Source organism: Passer montanus, unplaced genomic scaffold, assembly GCF_014805655.1.
Source record: "Passer montanus isolate IOZ18808 unplaced genomic scaffold, ASM1480565v1 scaffold15, whole genome shotgun sequence".
NCBI classification, from domain to species: domain Eukaryota; kingdom Metazoa; phylum Chordata; class Aves; order Passeriformes; family Passeridae; genus Passer; species Passer montanus.
In genome coordinates this window covers 14,907,205-14,926,766 of record NW_024362051.1, presented here as the reverse complement: position 1 = coordinate 14,926,766, position 19,562 = coordinate 14,907,205, and the positions used below count along the sequence as shown (strand labels likewise).

Genomic DNA, 19,562 nt, shown 5'->3' with positions numbered 1-19,562 from the left:
GGCGGCCGTCCCGGTGCGGCGGGCTCGGGCTCGGTCTCGCCTTTGTGAGGAGCGGCGCGGCGGCAGAACGGGCAGCGGCGGCGGGTCGGGCCGGACCGGGCGGCGTCATGTCGTACCAGGGCAAGAAAAACATCCCGCGCATCACGGTGGGTGCGGCGGGCGGGGCAGGGCGCCCCGTGGGGCGGGGGGAAACTCGGTGCCGACGTCCGTCGTTGCGGGTCGGAGCGGGGCGGCGGCGGCGCGCAGACAAAGAGCCGCCGCCCGCGCAGGTGCCCCGGCCCCGCTGGTGAGCTGTGCTGGGCAGAGCCCGCGCCCCGCGGGCTGCTGCGGTGCTCGGTGCCGGCGCTGCCCGATACCGGTGGGGTGTTCCCCGTGCGGGGCCGGAGGGGGCGGGCGGCTGCTCCAGCCTCCCGCAGGGCGCTCCCCGTGCTCGGTGCCCCCGCCGGGCAGCTCCTCGGTCTCGCTGTGTCAGGTGCGGCGGTGCCGCTGCGGCGCTCCGGGACCCGCCTGGCCCGGCCCTGAAGCTGCCGGAGCCCCGGTCCCACCGGTGCCGTGGCGCTCCCTCTGGGGCTCTCCTGCTCTGAGCTCTGCCTGGCAGCTCTGCTCCACGGCTCGCCCTGCGGAAGCCGCAGAGGGTTTGCTCCTGGGAAGGCTGGCTGGTCTTTCATCTTGTTGGCTTTTTTGCTGGCTTCATTGTAGCTCCTGATTTTTCTATGGAGGGCAGTTCTGGCCCTTTGAAGAAAAAGGAAAAGCAAAGCACTTGACTTCCATTATTCTTTTTTACAAATGTGAACAAAATGCTCTCAAAGAAGCATTAAGATCTTGACCACTGTAAAGAGAAATTCCTTTGTCAGCCTAGATTAAGATGCTTTCACAAGCAATGTTATGGCTTTACACATACTGCCTTTTCTCCATGCTTAGACCATGATGGAGACACCCCAACTGCTGCTGCAGGTGGGATTTCTCTCATTCTCTGGGGCTTTTTCTTTATTATATACTTTATCAATATGCAGAGCTTGTGTCTGCTCCTCTGGGATCCAATGGCAGCTCTCTCCCCTCAGTGGTAACAAAATCTTCCAAGCTGCTTGATTTATCCCTATTAAATCCTTTGCTTTTTTTTTCTGAAACTGAAAATGCTGCACTTCTGTCACCCAAGCAATAGGCAGATTGGGCTTTCATGAAGGATGTATTGGAAAACTGGGTATTTGTACTTGCCAACAGCTATTGTTTCAACTGCCTAGTGTGTTTCTGGAGATGCAGAAACAATCCCTCCTGGTTCCTCTTGTACTCAACAGTGCTGCAGTCAGTATTTTTAGTCAGTTTCTGCCAGTAACATCTGAAAAATCAGAGTTTGCCTATTGTATTTGTTTGCAGCATTTCTCATCTTTTCCAGGACAGCCATTTTAGTGGAGAGGCCAGGAGCACGAGCAAGTGGTGCATGTGTTAGCGTGAGATAAATTTCTGTGCGGATTATTCCCAACATGAGTTGTAAAAGCCTGGTCAAAAGCTGTATGTGACAGGGTGACAGGCCAGACTGTAGTCATTGATGGAAGGCTGGGAAGTACTGGCATGTCTGTCAGTTGTGCCGTGGAGGAAACACAGGGAGGGGAGTTTAGCCAAAGCTTTGCCTTTCTCAGGGATGGCTCCATCAGCTTGGTATGGATGTGTTGCTCCTCACTGTCTCCTGCTGTGCATCATGCATCAGAGACCACTAAACATCATATTACTTTTCACATGTGCTGATTCTAGGGTGCCCAGCTCAGGAGAATAGCAATTTCAGATCTTGTGTGTCTGTTGAGAGACTTTTTATTGGTTCCTTTTCTTTGGCTGTTTGGAAAGGTAATCAAAGCATTTCCCCTCTTGCAGTATGTTTTCCGGCAGGAAGAGAGGTGGAAGACTAAAATCTTGTCCTGATTTTACAAAATACCTGTTAACAGAACTGTTGGTTGAATCAAAATTACTCAGTCTTTGTGCTTTTGTCATAAAATCCTTTCCTAGGCCAGGTAGACTGGAGATCCCGTATTTTTTCTTGATGTGAGACATGCCCACCCCAGTTCCCCTGCTGGAGCCCACAAGCATCATCTCTGTGATGTCTCTGCCACCTCTTAAAACAAGGTGGTTCAGTATGGTGTTGGCCAGTGTGTTGTATCAGGTACACATGGGGAAGAAGGCCTCAGGTAGTGACTAGACAGGCTTTGGTGAACTGGTAGCTATCAGTATGTAATTTCTAAGCCACAAACCGTAGGGAATCACAGTGTAGCTGGCAGCTATCTCTCACTGTGACACTAGCCAGGGGTTCTTCCATGCTGTTGTGTGGTGCATTAGTAAGGAGGAAACATAATCTTCTGATGAAACACCTCTGCAATTAGTGTCTCTGCTTTTACAAGGGGAAAAAGCAGTAAAACCATACACCTGCTTCTGTGCTCCCCTAATTATGCCCTTGTGCTTTGTAAACGAGCTGAGCACTGTTCTTGGCTGGGTTCAGCAGCCTTCTGGAAGTGCTGCCTGCCTTTCTTTCTGCAGCATCACTCTGAAGACCACCTGATGCTTTGGGATCTCAAAATAACCAGATTATGCTTAAGGGCATCAGGAGCAGAGTGTGAGCATGAGGGAATGGGTAATGGGTTTGAAAGCTTGATCGCAAATGCAAACAGGCAGAGAGGCAGGGAGAGTTCTGCATCAAGGCTTACCAGCATGGAGAGGTGTTGAGGGCTGATGGTGAATCTGGCAGGTTTTGGCAGAGCTGTGCTGGAGGGAAAGCTCCAGGCTTGGCCTCATAAGCATCTCTTGTGCCTACAGAAATGTGTCATCGCAGAAGGCACGACACGGGTGGCAGGTGAGCTGTCGCTGGCTGCCCGAGTGCTTTGGAGGCACTGGGGGCCAGGCCAGTGGGCACGGGAGGCCAGGCCAGTGTCAGGCAGAGCTGTGGGCAGCATGTCGTGCTCGCGGCTGCTTTGGCGCCCTGTGCCCAAAGGCTGTGCTGGGCACTGGCCGTTCCCTCCCTGGCCATGCCCCTGTGGCTCCTGCTGCAGGAGGGCTTTTCCCTCTGCTCAGGGGCTGATGACACAGCCTGACACTGGCTGGCAAGAGCTGTGATGGGTGTACAGAGGCACAGTGAGCCCTGATATGGGAACAGTGCATTTATTGTGGTCTGGGGTTGCTCTGGTAGCATGCACTGAAGAAGCCTGGCTATTAAGTCAGACTCATTTCCTCATAACTGCTTCATTCTCTTCCTTTCTTTTTTCCCTGCCTCTTGACACCTCTGTGCACTCCTGAACGATACCAGAGCCTGTAGGCATGCATGGATTTTCCTTATTCAACTTAGTTGCATTTTTTTCCTTGCAGTCAGTGGGTGGGTGCTGGTGCAGTCCCTTCACTGTTGGGTGGATACGGTGGGTTCTAGCAGTGCCTGAGCTCCTGAATGGATGCCTTGTTTGTGCTTCAGCCACTGGGGATCTCTCAAATTTTTGTACTGACAGTTAGCACTGAGCAGCCCTTCACATCACCACAGAATGACCTCTTGTGAGTGCGGAGCAGGCATATTTCTTGAGCTCATATTAACACTTTATTCAGCAACTGTCAATGGGACAGTCTCCTGCACCTGTGCCACCTCTGCCTGACTCCCTTGGCTTCCTCCGGTCTGATGTGCAGGCCAGCATCAGTATTTGCTGATGCTCCCACACTAGTGAGAACCAGCTCCAGGAATTCAAGAAAGTGAGTTGGAGAGGGCAAGACAAAAAAAATGGAGGGCTGTTAGTGGATCTGGGCAGAGAGATGTTTTTGTTATCGTGTCTGTGCTCAGGGCCCTCAGCCCCAAAGCTGAGCATCACCCAGCATGTGCCCCATGGGAGAGACGTAGCCAGCTGTGCTCTGGCCCAAGCGCTGGGGCTGCCCAGGCAGCGCACACCAGCCGTCCTTGTGCCTCCGCTGCTCGCTGCTGTGGCGCCCAGGTCGCTGGTCAAGATCAGGATCTCTGTGTGCTCCTGGAGTGCAGGATGTCTGAAGGAGCTGTGCATGGGGGGCTGTGGCTGCCCTTGCTTCCAGGCCGCCGTTAGCACAGCTTGGGCAGAGCTCTGCCCGTGTGTTAGCTTGGGTCAGGGAAGGAGCGGGACTGACCCCGGCTCGGCTTGCTGGAGAACCGGGAGCAGCTCAGCTGGGCTCTTTTCCCGGTGGGAGGGAGGAGCGGCTCCCCTTGGGCTGTGCTGGGCGGGGGAGGCAGATCCCCGTTGCCGGGGTGCCGGCGGTCCGCAGGGCCTGGGGCAGCCCCGCCGGGCGGTGCGGGGCCCGGCTGCTCCCGCGCCGAGCTGCGGCGGGGCGAGCGCGCCCGCAGTCCTGCTTCCCCACCCAGTTCCTTTGTCTCCGCTGCGTGCGGATGAGATTGCTGTAAAAGCGCACGCGGGGCTCTGGCTTTGGCTGCTGCCGGGATGCAGGAGTATTCTTGGCATCCTTCTGTTGACAGGAAGGAAATGCAAATGCCCATCATGGTGGCGATACTTCAGAAATGACCCCAAGGGCGGCGGGTGGAGAGCAAGCCTATTTCCCTGCAGGGCAATTAACCATGCCAGAGCGTCACAGGGTGAGGCTGGCATGTGAGCCCTGCTGAAGGCTCTGGTCGGCCTTTGTCCAGGCTCAGACTGTGGAAAGGGAGTGTATTCACATGCCAAAACCTGAGCTGTGGGCAGCAGGAGTAACTGAGAGGAATGTAAGGTGTGATCAGCAGCTGAAGAGTTGTTGGAGGTGTTTTAAGCAGTCAGTTAGACAACATGTTCTCTGGCACAGCAGTCGATCTATGTCACCTGAATCCATAGCAGGCATATGTGAGATCAGGTGCTTTGCTCCTGTACTGCCTGCAGCTGCTTGTGTGGACTTGTGCAGGTAGAGGTAGGTAGAAGAGCAGGACCTCAGCCATCCCAGTTCCTCTGGACAGGGCCTGTTCCCCACAGGACAGTGCCCATCCTCTCCCATCAGTGTGTGCCGAGTTGTCTGGTCCAAAAGTGTGAATGCAAGAAGAGCATAAGAACAGTTCTGGTTGGGGTGTTCTTCTGTTGTTTGGTTGTGCTCCTTTGGAGAAGGCTCCTGGCCATCTTGGTTAATAGAAAGAACAGAAGAGGTAGTAAATCATGAGACTGGTGTGCAGTCTCCAGTGCCTCCTGGTTTTTGTATGGACCTATGAACTGTCTCAGAAGCATTACCCCAAGCACAGCAGGAGAGTGACAGATTAATAGCTAGTTGGCTGTCCTATTGGTGGTTTTTGCAAGGTGATAACAGAGGAGACAGTAACTTGTCTCCTTTAATGCAACTTACTTTACATGGTATCATTAGAGACATGCCCTTAGTGCAGACTTGCTGTAAATGCTGTTGTGTGGCTCATGCTGCCTGCCAAGTTATGAGCATAATGTCATGGCGTAGGAAGCTTTTGACTTCTCTCTATATTTTATGGAAGCATATTTGCTGTGTCCCCTGTGACTCTCTCTTGTGCTCAGTCTGCCTAGGTAGTGTTTCTGGCAGCCCCCTCTCCTACTTAGAAACAGCTTTATCAATATGATATTTTCAGTCCTTGCTCTTGCACTGTTGTTTGGAGTGTTGACACAGGTCCAGTGACCTTTCTGCAGCATCTGTGGTTGAGGTGAGCAGTGGGAGAGCACCTGTACAGAATGCTGAGAATCATAAAATCTTAATATATTGAGGGGTTGGAATGAACCTTAAAAGATCATGTAGTCCCAACCCCCTCTAGTGGGACACTTCCCACTAGATCAGGTTGCTCAAGGATTTAACCAACCCAGCTATGAATACCGCCAGCACTGGGGCATCCATAACCTCCCTGGGCAACCTGTTCCAGTGTCTAACCACCCTCTCAGTCAAAAGTGAACAAAGCATGTGTGTTATGTTACTGACAGCTGCTGTGCTCTTCCCTTTCAGAGTGATCGTCTCCTTATTAAAGGAGGGCGAATAGTCAATGATGACCAGTCATTCTATGCTGACATTTACATTGAGGATGGCCTCATAAAGTAAGTATTGGATTTCTATTATCTTCATCTCCCCTTAAACCAGCTTCAGGTTGGGTGGTTATTGGCTTTTTGTGGATGTGGTCTGTGCCCAACTTGCCAAGCAGTAAAACTTGATAACCCTCTCTGTTCAGAGGCTCGACTCTCTGCAGTGTGTGAGCACATATGTGACTGTCTCATGTGTTTTCAGAGGAACTACAGTGACTGAATTGCAGTCAGGTTTGTGGGACTGTGATACTATGTCCGTTGTACAGCAAAGTTGTGTCCAATTGCACAAGGAACAAGGTTTATCTTTGACTTCTCTTTTGTCCTGTGTTAACCGTATTAGCATGAATGACCCCACACAGGATCCTGTTTGTTAGCACTTACAAGGATAGTGCTGTGCTGCTAATCATCTGCATCCTTGAGATTTCCAGGAATTGCAGGGAGACCTCTGGGCTCCCCCAGCTTTTTCGTGTATGTGTCAGAGCTGCAGGAATAGCTCATTTGTTTAAAGGCTGCCATTCAAACTTGGCAGAGGTATTGTGCTTGGGCCAGCTCCACACTGGGTGAAGTGAAAGAATCATGATCGTTTATAGCCCTGAGACTTGAAAAGGCATTGCTTGCTCTATGGTAAGAGTTATATATCCAGCCTTCCCAGGGTGGTGTATGTTAAATATCCAGCAGCAGATAAATACTCCAAGAAGTGCAATTGTATTTTTATCTGGTGGACAAGACCATTTGTGATTGGCAAGTGCTTGTACAGAGGCAGGGATCAGGCCCAGCTTCTGGGGTTGCTGTGGTGCATGCTTTCTGAGTATTCTTGGGCAAATTACTGAACCTCATCTACAGCCTGAAGGGCACAGAATTTCACTGCACTGGGAGCTAAATGCTCTTACAAGTGAATTCTGTGAAGAATACAGTGAGCAATTAAAAACCTTTAGTGATAGATTCATCTCCATAAAAGCAGTGGGAAGAACTGCTGATTTATTGCTGTGAGGACAGTAAAATGAGCAGTTCTGTCCACAGAATTTTTGTTACACTAGGGAAAAAAACCTGCAAAGTGACTCAGCTTGAATGAAATGCAAAAATGGAATTTGTTTCTCATTTTTACGCCAAGGAAATCAGAAGTTTTCCACTAAAACCAACTTACCTTTATTCTTGATTTATCAAGGAACACTGAGAAAAGGCTTGATGAAACTAATATTTCTGAAGGAAGAGATTTGAAGGCTCATTTGAACATACAGGACACATAAAGGGGTTGAGGGAACAGGGGCTGAAAAAAGGGATTTCTGAGGTGACTTGGCCTGCAGGAGGGTTGGATACGTCAAGTTGTGCTCGAACAGGACAGGGTCCAGAGCACTATAGTTGTGTGTTAGTGCATTTATGCTGGAACTCTCTAGATTTCCTGTTTTCAGAAGACATTTTTAGGTACTTGTGATTTTAGCTGCCTTCACTACAGTGTGGCCCTGCTGATAGCAAAGTTGTGCTTCAGGGTCACGGAAGAGACAAGGTGAGAGGGGGAAACTGTGCACTTCTTGGGAAGACAGTGAGCCCAGAGCTTACAGGCTGTGCCATGAGCCCAGCAGGCTGCAGCCAGTCAGGCTGGGCACTTGCTGAGCTATTTCCCAGCTCCCAGGAGTCCCTCCACTCTTGGGACTTTGTGCTGTGAGCAGCATTGCAAGTCCCTGATAAGCCCTGAGCTGGTCTAGCAGCTGTGGCATTACAGTGGAAATCATCTGTATCTTTAAGTAAGCTCAGACTTGATCCTTACTTAAGGTGGGCAGAAGGATGGGAGACAGGAGAGATTAGGGGTGTAGCTCACTTGGAAGCAGGGCTGGTGTCAGGTTTGGTGAGCATGCACCCTGGGATAGCAGTTAGGGCTGCTACTCTGGAAATGCATGCTGCAGCCTGTTTCTTGAGCCTGTATGGGATGAGGTGTCCTAGGCAGGTTCTCACCACACACTGCAGAGATTGCCATCAGACCATACTCCCCAGCTACCCCAACCCAGTGCATGCCCCAGGCAGCAGGTGCCATCCAAGTCACCTGCAGGCAGCTGGACAGATAGAGCCACCCCTGGACTAAGCACAGCGTAGGTGTAAGCAAGCCAGACAATCCTGTATGTTGCTGCAGAGTGGAGTGATTTTGCTCTGGCAAGCCTGGGTCTGGGAGCAGGACAGAGCGGGGTGTTCCTGCTGGCAGGGAGCTGCCATGGCAGTCCCTCGCTGAGCTGTTCAGAGGTTAAATTGTGGCAGGTTTTCCTTTGTGAGAGTGTCTTGGTGTGATCTCATCAGGCAGATCGGAGACAACCTGATTGTTCCTGGAGGGGTCAAAACCATAGAAGCCAATGGGAAGATGGTGATCCCTGGAGGAATCGATGTCCACACTCGCCTGCAGATGCCATACAAGGGAATGACCTCTGTGGATGATTTCTTCCAAGGAACAAAAGCAGCTCTGGCTGGTGGAACCACCATGATTAGTAAGTGCAGCAGGCATGGCCTGTGCATGACACCACCCAGCACTCCTGCAAGATCAACCCAGTTCTTTATTTTTTATGTGCTTTTCTCAGTCTTCTGTGTTTTCAAAGTCCATGACAGTGTGTTCATATTTTCTGTGATCTCTGTCAATGCAGTCTAGGGAGTAAGGATTGGGATGAATATTTTGATCCTTGGTAATGATGAAGTGATAGCACAGGAGATGTACATAGGACACCTTGGCCTTGGAGATTCTGTGTTCTGCAGTGCTTGTCTGCAGCCACTGTTGCCTCTGGGACCCTCAAAAAGGACCAATGGCACAACTTCTGTATTAAATAACAGTAGGGCAGCATGGTGCTCAGATGGCTCTGAGCAGAGGAACAGAGCAGTATGTTGGCATCCCACACTGCTCAAAAATAAACAGTGCTAACGAAAAAGGAAAGGGAATTCTGAGGTCCTTCCCTGGAGGATGCTATGTCTGTACACTGGTTTGAGGTCCAGATGTTGTCCTGTGCAGTGGTTGCAGCTGTGTGCACTGCAGGGTTTCTTGGGATGCAGGAGCAAGTGCTGATCCTTCCAATAAAGGGCTGAGTTCCTTGTCCTTTGCCCACCATTTTTCCTTCCTCTATGCCAAAAAAAAATGTTTTGTGAAATGGTCTGTGGCAAGGTGTGTAGATTGCGTGCTGTGCAATAAAAGGCGCATTAGTGTTGCAGTGTGGTAGAAGGCTGTGTGCTAATGGGGTGGGAGTGGGGATGGGGAAAGACAAGGCTCTTCAGCTTTCAGACAGTTTCTTAGCAGAAGCACGTAAAAGCCCCTGATCCTGTGCCAGAGGCCATTAAACAAAGGCTCTGTGCACTTCCCTGCCAATAAATGCACTTGAGGAGCCAAGGCATGTTGTGAAGGTGAGGTGCCTTGAAGCTGTTGAAGAGGCCAGCCTGGGGTGGTGGAGCTGCCAGGCCACGGTGGATGGCCAGGCTGGAAGCCCTTGCCAGCCCTTGCTCTGCTGTGCCCCTGCAGTAGATCACGTGGCGCCAGAGCCCGAGGCCAGCCTGGCCGAGGCGCTGGAGCGGTGGCGCGAGTGGGCCGATGGCAAGGCCTGCTGCGACTACGCCCTGCATGTGGACATCCCGCGCTGGAGCGACCGCGTCAGGCAGGAGCTGCACACCATGGTCCAGGAGAAAGGTTTGTGTCTTGTGGCTCCCTGCCTGGCCTTGGCCAGCCCTGTCCCCTGGCCGGGGAGGGCAGGAGGTGGCTGCGCTGTTGGGTGCCTGCAGGGTTTTGCACAGCTGCCAGCAGGAGCTGTGCCCCACAGGGCAGCTGGTGGGGAGGGTGGCCAGAGCAGGCAGCCTGACCTACCCAGCTCACCTCTCTCTCCCCTCTGCCCTGCCCTAGGTGTTAACTCCTTCATGGTGTATATGGCCTACAAGGATTTGTACCAGATGTCCAACACTGAGGTGAGACCGCCTGCACCGCCATGGTTGTGTTGATTCAAGGAGCAGTGCAGGGTGACTGCCATGGTGGACGTGGGGCAGCTCCTAAGGCTGGTGCCTATTGCCTCTGGCCAGGCCTCGCTGCTCTTCATATCTACCCTGGCTGCCTGTGCAGGGCTGCTCCAGGCTGTGCTGTGGGCTGGCTGGGCTCCTGCATTGCAGGTGGAGGAAAAGTCTAGTGTGGAGATCTCCAAGAACATCTGCTGGTGACTGCATCCTTCAGAGAGCTGGTCCCTGTATAGGCAGAGCTCTGCCTGGCATGGCTATACTGGGTCCTACTGCTGCCAGGGCCATGGGTGGAAGGGCCATGAGGGGTGCCAGGGCCATGGGCAGCCTCCTCAGTAGTTAATTCTTCTTGTCTCTCTTTTAGCTCTATGAGATTTTCAGCTGCCTGGCAGAGCTGGGTGCCATAGCTCAAGTTCATGCAGAAAACGGGGATATAATTGCACAGGTAACTAACTACTTCTGGCATGCAAGAACTGAAAATCTGTATCAGGCAGATTTGGTGTGGGGCATTAGCAAAATGGCTCTGAAGCTGGACATCTTGTGCAAGGTGATATCTTTGCTGTTCAGCAGCAGTATCAAAGTTAGCAAGATTTTTTGTTGTGAATACCTTGTGCATAAGCAAATCTGAAATAGTGCCATTAGCAATTACCTAAATGGAAGTGAGAGTCCATCAAGTAAAATACGTTTGCTTCAGCTGCCTTCAGTGTGGAGAGGCAGAGACCTTTGCCTTGCACATAACAAACCAGGAGAGGTGAAGTCCATTGAGAACTGCCTTGGCAAGAGAGATTTCTCCCTGTAAGCAAACAGGGAGCTGATGAAGCTGGATTCGCAGTGCTGATGTTCTGAGGGACGTGGCTCAGTGATCAGGTGGGGAGTGTGTATTGGCCTGCTGTGTTGTAGTTGGTGCTGGGTGGCAGAAGGTCCAAATGTTTTTGATTCTCATTAAGACACAGAAGACATTGCTCAGTTAAGCTCTACAACTGTTTGGTGTTTTCTCTCTCGTTCTTGGGAGTTGAAGGAGCATGAACCAAGAGGTCAAAAATTGGTTTTTGTTTGGACTTTTTAGAGCTGCAGTGCACAGCTGGATGGCTCCTTCACATGAGAACCAAGTGGTCAGAGGAATTGTATTGGCCAGAGCTTATCTATATTTTAGTGCCGCCTAATCATAAAATGCCCCAAAATTAGTAATTGGTAGCACTTCACAGACCTGGGAACTGGAGAGAATTGGGAGTTTTGTAGCCCTTTTTTGTTGCCACATTGTTCTTGTTTCATTGAAATGGTTTAACTCAGTGCCTCCCCTCCCATTTCCCCATGTTCCCTCCTTCTCTTTCAAATCCCTTGAGGGCCCAGCAGCCTCTCACCATGCCTGGTGGTTCCACAGGTCATAGGGTGTTGATGGTCCTGAGGGAAGGGCTTGACACAGAAGGGATCTGCTTTTTTGGTTGATAGTTTCAGTCCTGTAATATCCCTCTGTTCTTTTGATGTCCTAGGAACAAGCCAGGATGTTGGAGATGGGAATAACAGGCCCTGAAGGCCACGTGCTGAGCAGACCTGAGGAGGTAAGATGCTGAGGACAGCTCAGCCTTGCTTCACTGAAGAGTTTTCCCAGTCACAGTAGGGTTCAGTGTGTTCAGTGGGGCCAAGCAAACATCAGGGCAGGGGAGAGTGTGTGTACATCCAGGGGTATCCGTTTTTACAGGCACCGCTGTCTTTTTTCATCAGCATCCCAGGAAAGAGCAAGGTGCATGTTTGTGACAGACATTTCTTGGTTGTGCTTGAGTTACCCAGCAGAGACAGAAGCCCTTGTTCTGATCTCACAGAGAGGAATCAATCAACCAAAATGTTAGTATGGCTGTAGTAGTCTGTGAGGCTGCTTTGGGGGTATTTGTCTTACATAGGTGACTCCACAGATGTGAGAAGCCTAAGAAGAATCTACTGATGAGTTTTAGAATTCACTGTTCACATCTAAGTGCTGACAGATTCCAGCCTTTTCCTCCTTTATATCTGCTTAGTCTCTAAAGTGTGTTTCAGAGGCAGATGGACGAAGCCATTGTTTGAAGGAGGGGGAGGGAAAGAGAAGGGGAATTCCCTGGTTACAAATCATTGTCAGAACACTAATGAGATTACTTCTAATTTTAGCTTGTATGGATTTTTCTGTTTGGTCCATTAATATGAGTTGAGTCTAATTTTAGATAGGTTCCCTTCTCATAGCTCCCTGCTGAGAGGTGCTTTGACTTCCCATAGCATGTGAAAGAAGAAAACAATAGGAATTTGGTACAATAGGAAAGTTGAGCAGGGAAGCACAGGGACAGATTCAGGGCCTTCTGAAATAAAATCACTTGGCTTAAATTAAAAGTGTAGGAAGTTGGCTGTATTTGGGCTAGTAACAACATAAATGGCCTAGTGTAATAACAGTACTTACTCTCTTTGAAATACAAGAGTGTAAAGCATTTTCCTGTACAGGGAAGAGTCTCAGTGTCAAACACAGTGGCTCAGAGTCCCTCTTATTTTTCTGACTCTAATCTGTTGCCACTAGTTGGCAAGCTAAAATGCAATTACGGGAAGCTGTGGTTGTGCCCAGATTTGAGAACTGTCTTGTTACCATAAGCAGTGCAGATCTCATCCAAAGCCAATAAAACATTGTTAGATCTTGAAATGCCATTAAAGTATAAGGCAAGTGAGAACAGTGCAAGGCTGATGCAGTCAGCCAAATCCAGATCTCATTGCCTTTGAAAATAAACCGTGTCCTTCTTCCAGAACACACTCTTCCTTGGAAGATGTTAGGTGGAGCACAAATGACCCTGCTACCGCATAAAGCCTGCAGGCAGATGGCAAAGCATTAGGAGAGTAGGTCTGTGGCTCTGTCCTGGAGGGACCTCTGTGGGGGTTAAAGGCATCTTCTTCTGTCAGGTGATGGTGGTGACTTGGTAGGGCAGGATGATGCAACTCCAGATTGTAACCTGCTCTGAGGGTATGCAGTGATGGCTGTTTGCTCCTGTCCACATTTTAAACCCCATCAACTACTACAGCCCATAAGTATGGTGGTAAAAAATCACTTCTTGCTTAAATTTCTATTTAAGGAGTCTTTAAGAAGAGAAAAACCTCTTTTCACTGTACAGCAAATAGATCTGCAGAAGTATGAGAGGAGTAGAAGTGCATGTGTGTCTGGATGCAGTGCTGTGCTTCTCTGCCCTGGGACATTTTGGCTGGCATGGTCCCAGGCGTTGCCCTGGGGGCTGGATCATTGTGTCTTTTTAAGGCTTCTGTTTTGAACTTTCTGAAGCCAACACTTGAAGCCAAATTATGGAGCAAGCACTTGGAGAACTCTGGGGCTGAGCTTAGGCTGAGCACAGGCTGATGTAATGGTCCAAAGATATCCCTCCTGGTGGAAATCTACCTCCACTAACAGCAGGACAGTGAGATGGGGCAGCTGTCAGCAGGCTGGGGCAAGCAGAAGCTGCACTACAGGATGGCCAGGCCTCAAACACAAGCAGCCTGCCAGCGTGCAGCCCTCTGCACCCTGCCATGGAGGTGACAGGAGACATCTGGTTAAACCTGCTGCAGCCGTAGGACAGCCTGGAGCAGGGGAGTGCTGTGAAAGGGTGGGCCTTCCCTCTGCCTGGCATCAGCCTGCAAGCTGTGCTGGCAGGCTGGGCAGCAGTCCCTGGGCTCCTTGGGCTGTCATGAGAGCTGGAACCAGGCAGTGGAAAAAACAGCAGATGCAGCTCTGCTGGCCCCTGAGCAGGGTTCAGCCTGGCTCCTGTGCCAGGCATTGTATTGCTGTAGCCTGCCTTTGGGCCAGGCCCTGGGGAGACAGAAGCTTCCTCCCCCAGGTCTTCCTGATGAAACTGCCCTGGAGGAGTCAAAGGTAGAAGCAAGGGCACAGGGTATCTGCAGCAATCAGTGGTGTGTGGGAGTAACAGGGGCTCGTCCCTGCCCAGCCAGTGCTCCTCTGCAGCTGTGTGCCATCCTCTCTTCCAGCTGGAAGCAGAAGCTGTCTTTCGGGCCATCACTATTGCCAGCCAGACCAACTGTCCTCTCTACGTGACTAAAGTGATGAGCAAAAGTGCTGCTGACCTCATCTCACAAGCCCGAAAAAAAGGTGAGTGGCAGCTGGTGCTACACCCAGCCCTGCTGCTGCCACCAGGATGCTGGATTCTGTGATCTGCATGTCCTTGTGGTTGTTTTGCCAAGATCAGCACTGTGCTTCAAGTGCTGTCTAGTGCTTCCCCTTCTGCTAGGGAGTCTTAGGAGTTCGCCTGACTTGTGAAGGGCAGGGTGACACTGCAGTAGGCCACATGGAGCCACCTCCTGTTGACAGTCAGGTAACACCAATATGTGGGGCACAGGTAGGAGCAGTGTTTTAAACACCACAGTTTGTCTGCAGCTGTGAAGGGCTCAATGAGAATACTTGTTCAATGCATGTGGGTTGAGCTGCTGTGTGTAGTTCTGTCCTCCCTTTGAAGTGCTCACCCCTTGGAAGTGCTTGGGTGCCTTTTCAGGTGTCTGGGAGCTCCATTTGTCAGTGGTGCTGGAGCACAGAGATGCCCACGAGTGCAGGCATGTGCACGGCTCTGTTCAGTGGGCTCTGTGCCCCTGCCCCAGGAGGTGTGAAGGGGGATTCCGGTGCACGAGGATTTGTGCCCTTGGGCAGGAGGACCCTGTGGTGATGGCATGGGTCTGGGTGTTCTCAGGACATTGCAGGCTGTTGGTGGTGCAGTGGAGCAGAGAATGCCACCAGGCTCCACCAAAACACTGTTCTCTCTGTGCCCTTCTCCAGGCATTGTGGTGTTTGGTGAGCCCATCACGGCCAGTCTGGGCACTGATGGAACACACTACTGGAGCAAGAACTGGGCGAAGGCTGCGGCATTTGTGGTCTCTCCACCGTTGAGCCCAGACCCAACCACTCCTGACTACCTTAACTCCCTCCTGGCCAGGTGAGTCACAGGTCTGCTGGGGGCACTCTAGGGGAAAGTGGACTCTGGATAGGGAAGAAAGAGGTTAGTCCAGCCTGAACCACTTCACTGTGCACAGGTATGTAATGAAGTGAGCAGTGAAATGGCTCTGACCCCCAGCCATTTTGATTTGTCCTCAAGAGTGGAGGGAGGACACATTAAGTTTAACATCACTAAGAGAAAAATACCAGTAGTCATGAAACATTTTAAATGTCCTGAAGAAGACAAAGAAATGAGGACAAGCTAAAACAGACTTGTCAACAGAAGGATTCACCGAGCTGGAGAAGGGGGGAATAGATGTTTGGATTGGGATGCTGCATGATGATGTGGGATGCTGCACCAATGTGGAGAGTGTTACAGGTTAGACAGGCCGGTGGGGACCCCAGTCAAATACAAAGCAGATATATTCACACACCTATACAGGTGAGCAGTAGCAGAGCCTGCAGAGTGCAGCTCCTGCACATCTGTCTTGGATGGCAGGTTGTTTTTTCATCCTGAAGGCAAAAGGGTAAAGAGAGGATTTTTTGAAAACAAAGACAAGCAAAAAAAGCACTTCAGCAATTTGCAATGACCTTTCACAGTTACACTCCATCCTCTCACTTGTAAGGCCAGTGCAGCAGCTGAGGACACGGCATGTTCCTGCCCTGTCTGTGTGCCGTGTGACCATCCCCCTCCACTCTCAGCCCATGTTTGTACATCAGCTGTGCGTGTGCTGCCTGGTCTGTTAGCCAGGGGATGGCTGACACTGAGGAGATTGTAAATGGACATACCCTCTGAGGTAATGCTGGAAACATCTCTACCAAGATGAACAAGGGATGAGGAGTCATTAAGGGGTGTCTCCAGCAGGACACGTTAGGCTAAACCTGCGTTGTGCCAGAGTGGAGATGCTGTGTCTGGGTGTAAGAGAAGTGCCAGTGCATTTGCAGTCTGAGTATGCAGCTCACCTGCATTTTGCATGCAGTGTTCATTTGTCAATGAACAAGAGATACCTCAGTGCATACTGGATGTATGATATGGGTGCAGGTCTTAACAAGTGGCAAGGAAATGTGAGCCCAGCTCCTGAACTGGTTTTCTACTCCTTACCTTCCACTTCCAGTGTGGCCCACCCCCGGCCTTGCTCCCATGTGACACAGCTGCCCCAGGGTCTGGTCAGGTGGAAGTCTTCAGGCTGGGGACTGTGGAAATGAGGGTGCAGAGTGAAAAAACCTGAGCTGGGGGCTGCCTGTGGCCAGAGGAAGTCCATATCCCTCATGTCTCTGTTGCTGTCTGACTGCAAAAGACTGACAGTGGGTTTGTTGCACCCCTCTTCAGTGGGGATCTGCAGGTGTCGGGAAGCGCTCACTGTACCTTCAGCACCGCGCAGAAAGCCATTGGGAAAGACAACTTCACGGCGATCCCAGAAGGAACCAACGGCGTAGAGGAACGAATGTCTGTCATCTGGGACAAGGCAGTGGTGAGAGTCCAACCAGGGAAGGGGCAGAGTGGGAAGAGGTGGTTGCCATCTCACACACCCATGCTACTGCCCCATAGGGCTGGGGACCCAGCTTGTTCCCTCTCTGGCTTTGAGAGTCAAATCAAGCTGGGGCAGGAGAGGTGGTTGTTGCAGGCTTGGGGTGAACATACAGCAGCTGTAACTGTGCCCCCGGGCCTTGGTCTGTCTGGCACTAGCTAGTAAGATCAGCCTCAGAAGCTTGGGCCCAGCCAGCCTGCACCTTGTGTGGGAGTGAGGATGCTTCCCAGGGCTCTTACTCACCCTTTCCCCACAGATGGACTTAGTTCTCTTTGTTTGTGTGCAGGCCACTGGAAAGATGGATGAAAACCAGTTTGTGGCTGTGACAAGCACTAATGCTGCCAAAATCTTCAACCTGTATCCACGAAAAGGGAGAGTAGCAGTAGGCTCGGACAGCGATCTGGTTATATGGGATCCTGATGCTGTAAAAATCATCACAGCAAAAACCCATCAGTCTGTAAGTCCTCTGCTCTTCTGTGTGAAAGCTGGAGGGTGGCGTGTGAGTAGCTTTGTAGAAAGGTTGCCTGGCCGCTGGGAGCTTGGTACTGTCCTGCTTGGCTCTGAGGAGGAGGGACTGAGCCCAAGCTCTGGGCAGTGCCTGTTGTGACTAGGGGTTGAATGTCCACGAGCCCTAGGCACATGGGGCTTTTTTCACCCTGCTTGAGTATTCTTCTCGTGACCCTGGCCTATGCAGGTGGAAAGACACCCATTTCTCCTTAACTTGGTTCCTCTTCCAGACACTAATATTTTTCCTGGTATTGCCACAGTGCTTTGTTCATGCCTTACCTCAAGCCTAGGTCCTGCATTTATCTGCTCTGGGAGTTCTTCCTCACACTGAGCTTCAAACCAGCAGGTCCTGGTTTGTGTTGGGAACTCTGGTGGGCTTTTACTGTGATGGGCTAGTGAGCTACAGGAGGCCTCTGAGCATGCAAGGCTTTAGAGGTGTTTTCTGCCTGCACTGGTGACTCCAGCAGTGAGGTGTGGGGACTGACTCACCCTGAGGGGGCAGGCAGTGCTCTTCTCCCTCCTGACCATCATCCTGGGGTTGCTGCAGGTGGCTGAATACAACATCTTTGAGGGGATGGAGCTCCGTGGGGCCCCACTGGTTGTCATATGCCAGGGGAAGATCATGCTGGAGGATGGCAACCTGCATGTGACCCAGGGGACTGGACGATTCCTGCCCAGCAGCCCTTTCCCTGACTACGTCTACAAGCGCATCAAAGCCAGGAGGAAGGTGAGGAGGTGGGGATGCCAGGAGACAGAGGTGGATTATTGTTAGCCCAAATTGCCCTTAACAACTGGTTGGTTTTCCTTTGCTCTTCTTGCTGGACACTGTAAGCAGTGCTGCAAATTGCTGGTGTATTTTGAATGTACAGAATAGTTGAGGCTTGGATAGGGAGCCCTTTGTGTTAGTGATGTGCCATGGTGGAGACAGATGCTCCTTAAGGTTAGCAGTGGTAATGTCTCTCTTCATGCTGTCCTGATTCAGCAGGAGTCTAGAGGGAAACACTGTTTAAAATGAAAAGATTAGCCAAAATCGCCTTCTTCTCCCTTATTTGTGCAGCACAAACCCATGTGGGTGATAGCCTCTTGCACTGGCTCTGCACACCTTACAGGGCAGGGGGGCTGTGCCAGGCCTCAGTGCTGCAGGACTTATGGTACATAGCAACGTGACATCCTTCTGCAGGGGGACTGAGGAGCTGGTGGATGGCTGGAGCATGATGTTCCCTGGGCTCAGAGAAGTGTCATTGTCCTCTTCTCTCTGGTGACAGATGGCAGAGGTGCATGCTGTGCCCCGGGGCTTATATGACGGACCCGTGTTTGACCTGACCACCACCCCCAAGGGGGGCACCCCTGCGGGGTCAACTAGGGGGTCCCCCACACGTCAGACACCGCCCGTCAGGAATCTCCATCAGTCTGGATTCAGCCTGTCAGGTGAATACATGTGGTGGCTGGCCTGGGGCAGGGGCCGGTTAGAGGTGGCCTGTGGCAAGGTAAAGCACAAGAGTGGATCATGGCAGGGCAAGATCTGTGTGTCCCTTAAAGGACATGGCTGCAGCTGCACCTTGCAGTAATAGCCAGGCAGATTACTTGGAGGCCACCGTGGCCATGGAGGCCAGCACAGCATCTGATGCTGTTCTTGCTGGGTGGGTCTGTTCATGAAGTATCTGCAGAGGCTTTAAAGCCACTGCGGCTGTGAGTTGCTACTGGAGTTGGAGAGGGAGAAGGTTGCAGTAGGTAGCCTCTGGAGGGCCTTGGCAAGGCTCCAGGCTGCCTGGCTGCTCAGTCCTTTGAAGAAGATGCTCTTAACATTACTTTCCCTGTTCCCTTTGTACTTTCTCATCCTATCCCAGGTACCCAGGTTGATGAGGGCATGCGCTCAGCGAGCAAGCGCATTGTCGCGCCCCCGGGAGGCCGCTCCAACATCACCTCCCTGAGCTAAATGTCCCGGCTGAGGAGGAAACAAAAGCCCTGTTCAAGCAAAGGAAGAAAAATGGTACATTGGTGTTGAAGAATGAAAAGAAATAAACCTGTTCTGAAGAATCAATAAGCCTCAAGCCTTATGTTTCACAAATGCTACTTGCTACCTAGCTTTAAAGATGTTGCTTCATTTTGGTTTTGCATAGCCTTAAAGTTCTGTTGTTGTTACTGTTGTGGGTTTGGTTGGGTTGTGTTTTGCTCTTCCTCTCTGTATGCATGCTGCTCGGACAGGTTGCTCAGTTCAATGTTATTGGTGTTGAACGTGTGTGGGATGCCGTGGTGTGGGACAGTGGGAATGGCCCACAGGGCGACCCGGCCAGGCAGGTGAGGAGGCAGGGTCTGGCCGGAGGCAGGATGTCAGATGGGGAGGGCAGGTGCACTGAGCTCGTAGGGAGAGGTGGGTCTGTCACATTCATCTCCTTCATCTCCACCCAATGCTCTGGCGTTTCATCATGAGGCCTGTGGGGGAGCTCAAATCATCTCTGTAACAGCTGTCACAGCACCTTGTGTAAGGAGTTTTACTACTTTGTACACTTTATTAAAAAAAAAGTTGTTCCTTCAAACAGCTCATGTTGTCGGTTGACTCTTCTGTTCCTCAGGCCCCTGCTGCTTGGCAGGGGCAGTTCCTGCTTATATCAAGTGTGATTTCAGTGCTAGAGA

General features: G+C 51.3%; 1 protein-coding gene across 1 annotated transcript; it reads left to right on the top strand.

Annotated features, from left to right (window-relative positions):
* The first annotated feature begins 8 nt into the window (after positions 1-8).
* DPYSL3 (dihydropyrimidinase like 3) lies at positions 9-19,467 on the top strand. The gene is made up of 14 exons (XM_039701692.1): positions 9-146; positions 5,920-6,008; positions 8,280-8,464; positions 9,478-9,642; positions 9,853-9,914; positions 10,321-10,401; positions 11,447-11,515; positions 13,938-14,058; positions 14,737-14,893; positions 16,223-16,364; positions 16,708-16,878; positions 17,476-17,655; positions 18,194-18,356; positions 18,776-19,467. Exons 1-14 carry the CDS (start codon positions 108-110, stop codon positions 18,862-18,864), a joined length of 1,713 nt encoding a protein of 570 aa, XP_039557626.1. The 5' UTR covers positions 9-107; the 3' UTR covers positions 18,865-19,467.
* Positions 19,468-19,562: the final 95 nt, after the last annotated feature.

Bases quoted from the DNA above. Each gene is read 5' to 3' on its own strand.
- DPYSL3 (XM_039701692.1), top strand. From the start codon at position 108: ATGTCGTACCAGGGCAAGAAAAACATCCCGCGCATCACG. The intron at 14,894-16,222 runs GTGAGTCACAGG...ACCCCTCTTCAG, and splicing joins CTTAACTCCCTCCTGGCCAG to TGGGGATCTGCAGGTGTCGG. The intron at 17,656-18,193 runs GTGAGGAGGTGG...CTCTGGTGACAG, and splicing joins GCATCAAAGCCAGGAGGAAG to ATGGCAGAGGTGCATGCTGT.